At 44.0% G+C, this 14,395-nt stretch overlaps 1 protein-coding gene across 2 annotated transcripts in view; it reads right to left on the bottom strand.

Annotated features, from left to right (window-relative positions):
* The window catches only part of LOC110507925 (chloride channel protein 2), a 211,224-nt gene that overhangs the window by 142,319 nt on the left and 54,510 nt on the right, over nt 1-14,395 (bottom strand). For both annotated transcript variants that reach the window (XM_036964661.1, XM_036964662.1), the window contains exon 2: nt 10,588-10,741. In XM_036964661.1, coding sequence (XP_036820556.1) covers nt 10,588-10,741 — 154 coding nt within the window. The remainder of the gene's footprint in view (nt 1-10,587; nt 10,742-14,395) is intronic.

Here is a 14,395-nt window from a genome sequence, read left to right as displayed (position 1 = left end):
TGTGTGTGTGTGTGTGTGTGTGTGTGTGTGTGTGTGTGTGTGTGTGTGTGTGTGTGTGTGTGTGTGTGTGTGTGTGTGTGTGTGTTCACTTATTGTCATTCAAGGGAAAAAGTCAGAGTCTACATGGAAGATATCTGGTGTTAACTGGGAATGAAGAATTCATCAGTTGCATCATGTCCCCGATCAAAACAGAGGGGTGTGAGGTTGAAGGGAGGGTGAGAGATAGCTATGGCTGAGTCAACACTATGCAGCCACAACACCGGGAACTAATCACTGAGATGGGAGCTGAGAAGCACGCACACCCGCACACACACACCTCCCTCAACTTCTCTTGCAGTATTTCAGATGTTCAGCCTTACACACACACACACACACACACACACACACACACACACACACACACACACACACACACACACACACACACACACACACACACACACACACACACACACACACACACACACACACACACACACACACACACACACAAACACACACACACACACACACAGCTGCAGAAGTGAGCAGGGAAACAAATTGCAATGAGCAGGTATTAACAGTAGAGGGCCCTCCATTCACATGTAATGAGCTGGGATATGGGACTGAACTCTGACATACACAAATACGAGTTTTCTGCTGTTTTGGTAATGTGTGTAGTGTAAACAAATGTTCCATGTCAACTGCCCTGCTCTATTAGTCCTGAGCTCATGATCATGCACAAGACACAGCTGATTGTCCAAAGACATGTACTGTATTTGAATGTCACAGATGTATCACCTGGAACAAATTAAAATATGACATCTAATCCCTTGTAGCAGGGGTCTATGGCTGGGCGATATGGCCTAAAAATCCTATCTACATTTTTTCTAACTTATGACTCATTCACAGTATGCACTGCATGCACAAAACATTAAGAACGTCATCCTAATATTGAGTTGATCCCCTTTTGCTCTCAGAAAAGCCTCAATTCATTGGGGCATGGACTCTACAAGGTGTTGAAGACATTCCACAGGGACGCTGGCCCATGTTGACTCCAATGCTCCCCACAGTTGTGTTAAGTTGGCTGGATGTCCTTTGGGTGGTGGACCATTCTTGATACACAGGAAACTGTAGAGCGTGAAAAACCCAGCAGCGTTGCAGTTCTTGACACAAACTGGTGCGCCTGGCACCTACTACCATACCCTGTTCAGAGGCAATTAAATATTTTGTCTTGCCCATTCCTCCTCTGAATGGCGCACATACATAATGCCTCAATTGTCTCAAGGCTTAAAAGTCCTTCTTTAACCTGTTCCTCCCCTTCATCTACACTGATGGAAGTGGATTTAACAGGTGACAACAGTAAGGGATCATAGCTTTCACCTGGATTCACCTGGTCAGTCTGTTATGGAAAGACTAGTTCAACATGTTTTGTACACTCAGTGTATATCTCCATTTGTTTTTATGTTTTCTCTAAACAAGCTTTGTTGCACAAATAAAGATCAATACACTGCATTTCAAAACAGTCAGCAATAAGCTAATGAATTCAGTGCTTGTGAAATTATACTGTACAAAGGCTAAATATAAGTCTTCCACTACCATAAGACTCACTCACTAATAACGTCATTATCTTTTCAAAATAGTTTAACCTGCTTTTGTTGCAACAATCACTGATCTAGTTTTCATGCCAGTCTATGAAAAGTGCCTTTTTGTAAACAAATTTACCAGAACCATTCAGAAGGCACATCCCCACTAAAAATGACCAACTTCTTGTTGCAGGCATTATAGAAAATTAACACAGGTCTCAAAAAATCTCAGACACAAGCCTACGTGCAAGTGAATACCCAGCTAATCTATATATTCAAGTCTAGCCAACTTGGATCCACTAGCTAGCTAACAAGGTAGAACTGTTGAACTGTTATGCACACACCCTGTCTGTCTCCAACTGTTTAAACACCATACTAACCTGTCCTCTTTGCTTATCAAATCAAGTGGCCTACCTGGATAAGAATAGGCTTTTTTCTCAGATTGAGATGCCAATTAATTATATAAATGCATATTTTTATGCTCATTGCACATTTATACAACACAGACTAGACAGTTGGCACGGCACGTACAGTGCCTTGCGAAAGTATTCGGCCCCCTTGAACTTTGCGACCTTTTGCCACATTTCAGGCTTCAAACATAAAGATATAAAACTGTATTTTTTTGTGAAGAATCAACAACAAGTGGGACACAATCATGAAGTGGAACAACATTTATTGGATATTTCAAACTTTTTTAACAAATCAAAAACTGAAAAATTGGGCGTGCAAAATTATTCAGCCCCTTCACTTTCAGTGCAGCAAACTCTCTCCAGAAGTTCAGTGAGGATCTCTGAATGATCCATTGTTGACCTAAATGACTAATGATGATAAATACAATCCACCTGTGTGTAATCAAGTCTCCGTATAAATGCACCTGCACTGTGATAGTCTCAGAGGTCCGTTAAAAGCGCAGAGAGCATCATGAAGAACAAGGAACACACCAGGCAGGTCCGAGATACTGTTGTGAAGAAGTTTAAAGCCGGATTTGGATACAAAAATATTTCCCAAGCTTTAAACATCCCAAGGAGCACTGTGCAAGCGATAATATTGAAATGGAAGGAGTATCAGACCACTGCAAATCTACCAAGACCTGGCCGTCCCTCTAAACTTTCAGCTCATACAAGGAGAAGACTGATCAGAGATGCAGCCAAGAGGCCCATGATCACTCTGGATGAACTGCAGAGATCTACAGCTGAGGTGGGAGACTCTGTCCATAGGACAACAATCAGTCGTATATTGCACAAATCTGGCCTTTATGGAAGAGTGGCAAGAAGGAAGCCATTTCTTAAAGATATCCATAAAAAGTGTTGTTTAAAGTTTGCCACAAGCCACCTGGGACACACACCAAACATGTGGAAGAAGGTGCTCTGGTCAGATGAAACCAAAATTGAACTTTTTGGCAACAATGCAAAACGTTATGTTTGGCGTAAAAGCACACCATCCCCACTGTCAAACATGGTGGTGGCAGCATCATGGTTTGGGCCTGCTTTTCTTCAGCAGGGACAGGGAAGATGGTTAAAATTGATGGGAAGATGGATGGAGCCAAATACAGGACCATTCTGGAAGAAAACCTGATGGAGTCTGCAAAAGACCTGAGACTGGGACGGAGATTTGTCTTCCAACAAGACAATGATCCAAAACATAAAGCAAAATCTACAATGGAATGGTTCAAAAATAAACATATCCAGGTGTTAGAATGGCCAAGTCAAAGTCCAGACCTGAATCCAATCGAGAATCTGTGGAAAGAACTGAAAACTGCTGTTCACAAATGCTCTCCATCCAACCTCACTGAGCTCGAGCTGTTTTGCAAGGAGGAATGGGAAAACATTTCAGTCTCTCGATGTGCAAAACTGATAGAGACATACCCCAAGCGACTTACAGCTGTAATCGCAGCAAAAGGTGGCGCTACAAAGTATTAACTTAAGGGGGCTGAATAATTTTGCACGCCCAATTTTTCAGTTTTTGATTTGTTAAAAAAGTTTGAAATATCCAATAAATGTCGTACCACTTCATGATTGTGTCCCACTTGTTGTTGATTCTTCACAAAAAAATACAGTTTTATATCTTTATGTTTGAAGCCTGAAATGTGGCAAAAGGTCGCAAAGTTCAAGGGGGCCGAATACTTTCGTAAGGCAGTGGCTGTGGCTAAAATGCAGCTAGCATTACTATCATCGATACTCTCACTTTAGTAGGGTCTGCTCTCTGTACATTTTGGGAGTTGATACACAAAAAGGTTAAGATTAGAAAGGTTAAGTCCTCTATTACAGTAAAATAATATCTCAATGTGTTTCAGTGTTCATATGACCCATTCTGATGGACCAAACCTCAAATGCAAATAGCGAGTTTAAACTGCTTGTCAGAGAGAAAGAAGTGGTCTTTCTTGTTCATTGTTGTAAATGTCAGCAAGGGGAGGGACTTGGTGTATGAGTGGGAAGGTGCACCCAGCCCAGAAGGAGGGAAGGAAACCGACCAAAAAGACAACATGAGAACAAACGGACAAACTCATAAAAACGGATGAAATAAACCTTGATTCAGGCGATACAGGCATTTCGAAATTCGCGCTAAAACATACAGTACATTCAAATGAATTTGATATATCACCCAGCCCTACAGGGGTCTTCAACCTTTTCTTGACCAGGGACCCAGAGATGAATATATTTGGTAGATCGTTTTTCATTATTTTGAATTCCCTACATTATAATTGGAAGAGGAAGTGTAAACTCGAACATAGGCTATTAGCTAGAAAGTTAACCAAAACACAGTGTGCAAAGCTGTCATCAAGGCAAAGGGTGGCTACTTTGAAGAATCTCAAAATATATTTTGATTTCTGTTATTTCATAGTTTTGATATTTTCACAATTATTCTACAATGTAGAAAATAGTAAAAATAAAGAAAAACCCTTGAATGAATAGGTAGGTGTGTCCAGACGTTTTACCGGTAGTGTCATTGCTTTCTAGACCCCCTGCTGTACCTCCGCGGACCCCCGGTTAGACTGTTGTGGCGTCTTGTTTGGTGTCCCAGTACAAAGAGTGTCCTTGTACACAGTGGAGATGTCCCTTTCAGTCACCCAAACACAAGCATAACCACTATTATCACCATCAACAGTACACACACACACACACACACACACACACACACACACACACACACACACACACACACACACACACACACACACACACACACACACACACACACACACACACACACACACACACACACACACACACACACACACACACGTACATGCAAACACACATGGACATTCATACACTGACTGCAAAAGCACTCCAAAACTCTTTCCTCAAATCCCTTCTTACAATGCTCTCCAGTTGTCTTTTGTTGGTAACAATTAGGGTTGCAAACAGTCGGATCTTTCCGGTAAATTCACAGAAATTTCCCATGGGAAGTTAAGCCCGGGAATTTTAAGAATTTTGCTTAAATTAATCAAAAACACCAGCTGATAACAGTGAACCTTTTTTTGTGGGATACACATAAGGCAATTATAGGTCTTGTGGCATATTTTGGTTAAATTATCCCCAATTCAATGGAAATGCACAGTGTATTCTTCCATCACATGTACAGCTGATTCTCAAGATCTTGCACACTAATGAGATGCTATTGAGCCCACACAACTACACTGTCTGAGCCAAGGACTACATGGTAAATTTGGATTACAATACTGGGTGCCTATAGCGTAGTGCATGTAAATCATTTCTAACTTCTTAACCATTTCTGCTAGTTAGTTTTTGCTACCATGTGGATTTTAGCTTGCTTGAGCCTTCTAACTGAGGAGTGTTAATTCACCTGTTTCATACATGTTTCATTTTAAAACAGTTATCTTACAAAGAAGTTGTTTAATCTAACTGCTTAACCATTAATCTGTACATGGAATTATATTTTAACCATTTAAAAAGAAAATGGCACAATGTCTGATGTGTGGACATTTCACTGCAGCTAATGTAGAAGGAAAAGCTGTGTACATCTGCAAATACTGTGCCAAATCATAAGTGAAGAATACAACAAAGACGCAGAATCATCTGGCCAAGTGCATAAAGTTCGCTCAGCTCTCACAATAAGCAACCTCTACTTTTATTCGAGGTGAAAATGATGAATCAGACACCTTATCGATAGCAACATCTCACGGTCCTTCTGGAATCAGAATTTGTTTTGACTCATTGGAGGAACGTAGTCAGAGAAATGCCGATGAATGTCTTGCTTGAGCTGTGTATGCAACTGGTTCACCTCTGATGCTCACAGCCAATGTGTATTGGAAGAGATTTCTGAATGCTCTTCGCCCAGCATCCAACCAGACATGCTTTATCTACTCATTTACTGAATGCAAAGTTCAACAGAGTTCAAGTGAAGGTCAAGCAAATCATAGAGAAAGCAGACTTCATTGCAATTATCTCTGATTGGTAGTCGAATGTTCGTGGGCAAGGAATAATTAACTACATCATCTCCACCCCTCAACCAGTATTATACAAGAGCACAGACACAAGGGATAACAGACACATTGGTCTCTACATTGCAGATGAGCTGAAGGCAGTCATCAACGACCTTGGACCACAGAAGGTATCTGCACTTGTGACAGAAAATGTTGCGAACATGAAGGCTGCTTGGTCTAAAGTGGAGGAGTCCTACCCTCACATCACACCCATTGGCTGTGCTGCTCATGCATCGAATCTGCTCCTCAAGGACATCATGACACTGAGAACACTCTACAAAAGAGCCAAGGAAATGGTTAGGTATGTGAAGGGTCAAGTTATAGCAGCACTCTACCTCACCAAGCAAAGTGAAAAGAATAAAAGCACCACATTGAAGCTGCCCAGCAACACCTTGTTGGAGTGGTGTTGTCGTCATGTTTGACAGTCACCTGGAGGGGAAGGTGTCTCCAAGAAATGACTAATCAGTCTGCTGATATGGACAGCCCCATCAAGAGGATCCTCCTGGATGATGTATTTTTGGAGAGAGTGGTAAGCAGCCTGAAATTCCTGAAATCTATAGCAGTAGCCATTGCACGGATTGAGGGAGACAATGCCATCCTGTCTGATGTTCAGACTCTGTTTGCAGATGTAAGAGAATAAATCTGTACTGCCCTGCCCACTTCACTGTTGCTCCAAGCAGAGGAAACTGCAGTTCTGAAATACATCAAAAAGCATGAAGACTTCTGCCTGAAGCCCATACACGCCGCAGCGTACATGTTGGACCCCAAGTATGCTGGCAAGAGCATCCTGTCTGGTGCAGAGATCAGAAAGGCCTATGGTGTCATCACTACCGTGTCTCACCACCTTGGCCTGGTTGGCAGTCTGGCGAAGTACACTTCCAAGCAAGGGCTTTGGGATGGAGATACAATATGGCAGTAGTGCCAACATATCTCATCAGCCAACTGGTGGAAGGGACTTTATGGATCTGAGGCTCTTTCCCCTGTTGCCTCCATCATCCTCCAAATCCCACCAACATCAGCTGCCTCAGAGTGCAACAGGTCCTTGTTTGGGAACACACACACCAAAGCACGCAACAGGCTGACCAATACAAGGGTTGGAAAATTGATGGCCATCCGGGCAAATTAGGCTTTTTGAGCCTGACAACGAACCTTCCTCAACAAGGTTGGAAAGTGACAGTGAAGATGAGGCCTCAGAGTGTGATGTTCAAGAGGTGGACATTGAGGAGGTCCAGGGAGAAGACATGGAAGCTTGCATCATCCCAGAAACCCTAGACCCACTCCAATTTGCATACCACAGATCCACAGATGATGCAGTCTCGATTGCAGTCCACACTGCCCTTTCCCACCTGGACAAAAGGAACACCTATGTGAGAATGCTATTCATTGGCGGCCCGCCAGGACTTCCTGATGGGCCGCCGCCAGGTGGTAAGGCGGTAACAACAAATCCGCCACCCTGCTCGTCAACACAAGGGCCCCTCAGGGGTGCGTGCTCAGCCCCCTCCTATACTCTCTGTTCACTCATGACTGCTCTGCCAGGCACGACTCCAACACCATCATTAAATTTGACAATGACACAACAGTGGTAGGCCTGATCACCGACAACAACGAGACAGCCTATAGGGGGGAGGTCAGAGACCTGGCCGTGTGGTGCCAGGACAACAACCTCTCCCTCAACGTGATCAAGACAAAGGAGATGATTGTGGACAACAGGAAAAAGAGGACTGAGCATGCCCCCATTCCCATCGACGGGGCTGCAGTGGAGCAGGTTGAGAGCTTCAGGCTCCTTGGTGTCCACATCACCAACAAACTAACATGGTCCAAGCACACCATGACAGTCGTGAAGTGGGCATGACAAAACCTATTCCCCCTCAGGAGACTGAAAAGATTTGGGTCCTCAGATCCTTAAAGGTTCTACAGCTGCACCATCAAGAGCATCCTGACTGGTGGCATCACTGCCTGGTATGGCAACTGCTCGGCCTCCGACCGCATGGCACTACAGAGGGTAGTGTGAACGGCCCAGTACATCACTGGGGCCAAGCTTCCTGCAATCCAGGACCTCTATGGCAGGCGTGTCAGAGGAATGCCCTAAAAATTGTCAAAGACTTCAGCCACCCTAGTCATAGACTGTTCTCTCTGCTACTGCACGGCAAGTGGTAGTGGTGCGTCAAGTCTAGGTCCAAGAGGCTTCTAAACAGCTTCCACCCCCAGCCATAAGACTCCTGAACATCTAGTCAAATGGCTACCCTGATTGTTTGCATCCCCCCTCTCCACACCACTGCCACTCTCTGATGTCATCTATGCTTAGTCGCTTTAATTAATCTACCTACATGTACATACTACCTCAACTAACCGGTGCCCCCGCACATTGACTCTGTACCGCACATTTCACTCCACAAATTTCATGTTAACAAACTATAGTTTTAGCAAGTCAGTTAGGACATCTACTTTGTGCATGACACAAGTCATTTTTACAACAATTGTTTACAGACAGATTATTGCACTTACATTTCACTGTATCACAATTCCAGTGGGTCAGAAGTTTACATACACTAAGTTGACTGTGCCTTTAAACAGCTTGGTGTCAATTGGAGGTGTACCTGTGGATGTATTTCAAGGCCGTACTTCAAACTCAGTGCCTCTTTGCTTGACATCATAAGAAATCAAAAGAAATCAGCCAAGACCTCAGAAAAGAATTGTAGACCTCCACAAGTTCTGGTTCATCCTTGGGAGCAATTTCCAAATGCCTGAAGGTACCACGTTCATCTGTGCAAACAATAGTACGCAAGTATAACCACCATGGGACCACGCAGCCGTCATACCGCTCAGGAAGGAGATGTGTTCTGTCTCCTAGAGTGCAAATCAATCCCAGGACAACAGCAAAGGACCTTGTGAAGATGCTGGAGGAAACAGGTACAAAAGTATCTATACCCACAGTAAAACTAGTCCTATATCGACATAACCTGAAAGGCCACTCAGCAAGGAAGAAGCCACTGCTCCAATACCGCCATAAAAATGCCAGACTTCGGTTTGCAACTGCACATGGGGACAAAGAGTGTACTTTTTAGAGAAATGTCCACTGGTCTGATGAAACAAAAATAGAACTGTTTGGCCATAATGACCATTGTTATGTTTGGAGGGAAAAGGGGGAGGCTTGCAAGCCGAAGAACACCATCCCAACCGTGAAGCACGGGGGTGACAGCATCATGTTGTGGGGGTGCTTTGCTGCAGGAAGGACTGGTGCACTTCACAAAATAGATGGCATCATGAGGACGCAAAAGTATGTGGACATCAGTCAGAATGTTAAAGCTTGGTCGCAAATGGGTCTTCCAAACCAGGAGGAATGGACCAAAATTCACCCAACTTATTGTGGGAAGCTTGTGGAAGGCTACCCGAAACATTTGACTCAAGTTAAACAATTTAAAGGCAATGCTACCAAATACTATTTGAGTGTATGGAAACTTCTGACCCACTGGGAATGTGATGAAAGAAATAAAAGCTGAAATTAATCATTTTCTCTACTATTATTCTGACATTTCACATTCTTACAATAAAGTGGTGATCCTAACTGACCTGAGACAGGGAATTTTTACTGGGATTAAATGTCAGGAATTGTGAAAAACTGAGTTCAAATGTTTTTAGCTAAGGTGCATGTAAACTTCCAATTTCAACTGCATATAGGGAAGATAATCCGGGAAGTGATGGAGTCCAGGTGAGTCGACACGCAGGTGTGCGTAACGATGGTGACAGGTGTGCGGTGTATGAGGCAAAGGTGTATGTAGACTTCCGACTTCAACTGTATATTGTTATTTTTTACTGAGGCTCTTTAATTACTTGTTACTTTTATCTCTTATTCTTATCAGTATTTTTTGAAACTGCACTGTTGGTTAGGGACTCGTAAGTAAGTATTTCACTGTAAGGTCTACACCGGTTGTATTTGGTGCATGTGACTTAGAAAATGTAATTTGATTTTGGTTTGATTTGATTTGAGAGGAAGACAACCAAAGCTTTAGTTTCTAGACTATCATTTTATGTATGTTGAAAACGTTTTTGGTAGATGCGATGAATCATTGGGAATCATTCAATGTTCCCTTTCTTTTGTTGTTCAGCGAAATCATCCCATGTGAAGAGTCAACTCATTTAATTAGTTCAATTCGTAACAATAAATAAATAAAAAATTATATTGGAAGGATTTTATCATTTGCAATTATGTCTACTTATGATAAGGTAAAATATTTGTTTCTGTCTCCATATGATATGGTAAATATATCCAATGCAAAAAACATCTACATTTAAACAGTATTAATATTAATGTGCATATATTTACATTAATTCCCATATATTCCCGGTAATTCCCATATATTCCCGGTAATTCCCATATATTCCCGTTAATTCCCACGGAATGTTTCCACCTCTGAATAGTCCCCAAAATGTGTAACCCTAGTAAAAATGTAACAACATTGTATCTGGGAAAGGTGAGACTTGTTTCAGAGTAAGAAACAGAGAGAGACCTGGTCAGAGAATACGGTCTGGTTACAGCCCGGTCAGCTTCAGTGGTCAGTGTTGGTCGGTACTCACTGCGACACTTGGCGCAGCGGCCCTTGTCGTACTCAAGGAGTTCCAGGGAGCGTGAGCGTTCTGTGACCGAGCGCCTCCGCCCCCCCTCTTCCCTCAGGCGAGCTGCCTCTTCTTTAGCATACACCCCCAGCTCCTGTGTGTAGCGACCATACATCTGGAAGAACAGACAGAAAGGATTATTAAGGAGTAGGTAACACACACATAAACATATACAAAACATGCCATGTACTTACAGCAAGTATTGGGTATCACACTAGACTAGCCTACTTACTACAACACTAGTTTACTTACACATACTGTAGAGGTTCTAGACTGAATGGGTCACACTGGCACATTGTAATGGCAGTCTAAGGCCTCGATCAGACCGACAACATTATTGCATCAATGCTGCATATTCAATTCTGCAGTCAAACTTTTTTCATTATGTAATCCAACAATTTTTGTGGATATGTGAGCAACAAAAGTTCAACATTCAGCCGAACAACAGGCCATATCTACAGTGTATAGGACTGTATCAGGCAGAACAGGCCCTATCTACAGTGTATAGGACTGAATCAGCCAGAACAGGCCCTATCTACAGTGTATAGGACTGTATCAGGCAGAACAGGCCCTATCTACAGTGTATAGGACTGTATAAGGCAGAACAACAGGCCCTATCTACAGTGTATAGGACTGTATCAGGCAGAACAACAGGCCCTATCTACAGTGTATAGGACTGTATCAGGCAGAACAGGCCCTATCTACAGTGTATAGGACTGTATCAGGCAGAACAGGCCCTATCTACAGTGTATAGGACTGTATCAGGCAGAACAGGCCCTATCTACAGTGTATAGGACTGTATCAGGCAGAACAGGCCCTATCTACAGTGTATAGGACTGTATCAGGCAGAACAACAGGCCCTATCTACAGTGTATAGGGCTGTATCAGGCAGAACAACAGGCCCTATCTACAGTGTATAGGACTGTATCAGGCAGAACAGGCCCTATCTACAGTGTATAGGACTGTATCAGGCAGAACAGGCCCTATCTACAGTGTATAGGACTGTATCAGGCAGAACAACAGGCCCTATCTACAGTGTATAGGGCTGTATCAGGCAGAACAACAGGCCCTATCTACAGTGTATAGGACTGTATCAGGCAGAACAACAGGCCCTATCTACAGTGTATAGGACTGTATCAGCCAGAACAACAGGCCCTATCTACAGTGTATAGGACTGTATCAGCCAGAACAACAGGCCCTATCTACAGTGTATAGGACTGTATCAGCCAGAACAACAGGCCATATCTACAGTGTATAAGACTGTATCAGCCAGAACAACAGGCCTAAGGACAGATTGTATATATGAGAGCAGGAGGGAGAGAGCGAGACAGGGTTGGGGAGTGTGCAAGCCAAGCTAGTTGTGCTGACTGTGTGTTTGTGTTATTCCCTGACTGACTGGACCTCCTCCCAGGTTAGGGGTAAGAGGTCAGGGGTAATCGGAGTCTGCCGCCATGCTTCTGAAGCTACCGCCCTCACTCCTCACCTTTACACACTCACTCATCCACAACCAGAACACAACACACTTACAGGTCACCACATCAATCACTTCACACAAAGACATTATCGCACGCACGCACGCACGCACGCACGCACGCACGCACACACGCACACAAGCACACACACACACACACACACACACACACACACACACACACACACACACACACACACACACACACACAGAGGTTCCTGTAACAAGAGGACCTTCACTTTAATCTCATCTTCCATAAAAACATCCCTTATCCCACCCACACGCAAACTCATTACACAAAGCAAGGGCATAAGATATCAATCATTGATTTATTTTTCCATTGTCCTGTGGTACACTTTGACCCCCCTTCTTGGCAGTAAGCTGGACGACCATTTGTTTCTATTGGCTTGACCCTCCAGACTGACCACACACACACACACGGTCAGCAGGAAGTAGTATCTCCTGCAGAAAGGAAGCAGCTAGCATCCATACCTCAGTCCTACCCCAATCCCCTGGGTGATGTGGGGTACAGGAAACACTTAGGACTTCCTCCTGACTGACTGGGAGTAGAGTGAAGTTGCCCCTAGTGGCGGATTTTGGGTCAATTTTGGTAAAGATAGGGATTGGGGAGGGTAAGCTGATCCTAGCTCTGTACCTAGTGGAAACTCCCCCACCCCAACCCAGAGAGACTGACTGACCAGTCTGAACAGTCACATCACAGATATCACAACGCTGGAACCAGCCTTTATCACAGGGCATTTCTGCAGCATATACACATTAGTTATGCAGCATACACACATTCACTGATTTACACAGGCACTCAGTACCAGTTCACCAGTCTAATATGAATACACACGTTCACTGATTTACACAGGCACTCAGTACCAGTTCACCAGTCTAATATGAATACACATGTTCACTGATTTACACAGGCACTCAGTACCAGTTCACCAGTCTAATATGAATACACACGTTCACTGATTTACAGACACTTTATTTTTCACTACCTGTACCCATTCACACACATACACGTACACACACACACCATTCTAATATCAGTACCAGTTCACCAGTCTAATATGCATGCATACATACGCAGTAGTCCAAGACACAGATACACCGGATCTCACACAGTGTATGCAACTGCTTTCCTAGAAGGGTTGGATAGTTATTTCCTGAACAGGGGTGTTCTGAACAGGTAGAACAATCCTAAAAATATATCCCTTATAGTGTGAGCCCAGTGTTTGTTGGCTAAACACAGATAGCCGGAGATAGCACTGGGCACTAGCTGATCCTCATCCACCCTTAAATGACAGGGACACATGGAGGTGGAGATGAGGGAGGCGGATATGAGGGAGGTAGAGATGAGGGAGGTGAAATGAGGGAGGTGAAGATGAGGGAGCTAGAGATGAGGGAGGGAGAGATGAGGTAGGTGGAGATGAGGGAGGTGGAGATAAGTGAGGGAGAGATGAGGGAGGTGGAGATGAGGCAGGTGGAGATGAGGCAGGTGGAGATGAGGCAGGTGGAGATGAGGGAGGTGGAGATGAGGCAGGTGGAGATGAGGGAGGTGGAGATGAGGCAGGTAGATATATACAGTATGAGGCAGGTAGAGATGAGGGAGGTTGAGATGAGGGAGGTGGAGATGAGGGAGGTGGAGATGTGGGAGGTAGAGATGAGGGAGTGGGAGATGAGGGTGGTGGAGATGAGGGAGGTAGAAATGAGGGAGTGGGAGATGAGGGTGGTGGAGATGAGGGAGGTAGAGATGAGGGAGGTAGAGATGAGGGAGGTAGAGATGATGGATGTAGAAAGGATGGAGGTAGAAAGGATGGAGGTAGAGGTGATGGAGGTAGAGATGGAGGTGAGATAGGGTGGAGATGGAGATAAGATGGGGGTGGAGATGGAGGTAGAACCCAGCATTGGCCACCTTTAGCCCCATGTAAACACAGCTGGCACCAAGCTACACTCAGCCATACCACCAAGCTATTTATAGACACTCAGTTTGGGAATGTGACACTGTCTATGAAACAGTGGGAGGAGGAAAGAAAGAGTGAAATGGGGGGAGAAACTGAGAAAAAGAACAGAGAACTGGAAGACCTGTGACAGATACAGAGGGAAGCAGCTTTTAGCAAGGTCGAGCGATAGCCATCGAAAGTGTGATAGAAAGAGATACATAGTATAGATGGAAAGATAAGATAGACAGCCAGACACAGATTTAAAGTTAGATAACCTATGGTGTATTAGGTCCAGTAGCTTGATGTTCAGATTGATAGGCAGCTGAGTACTCTGTCAAAGGTGTAT

Source organism: Oncorhynchus mykiss, chromosome 27 (genome assembly GCF_013265735.2).
Source record: "Oncorhynchus mykiss isolate Arlee chromosome 27, USDA_OmykA_1.1, whole genome shotgun sequence".
Lineage (NCBI taxonomy): Eukaryota > Metazoa > Chordata > Actinopteri > Salmoniformes > Salmonidae > Oncorhynchus > Oncorhynchus mykiss.
This window is presented reverse-complemented; position numbering and strand designations above follow the sequence as displayed.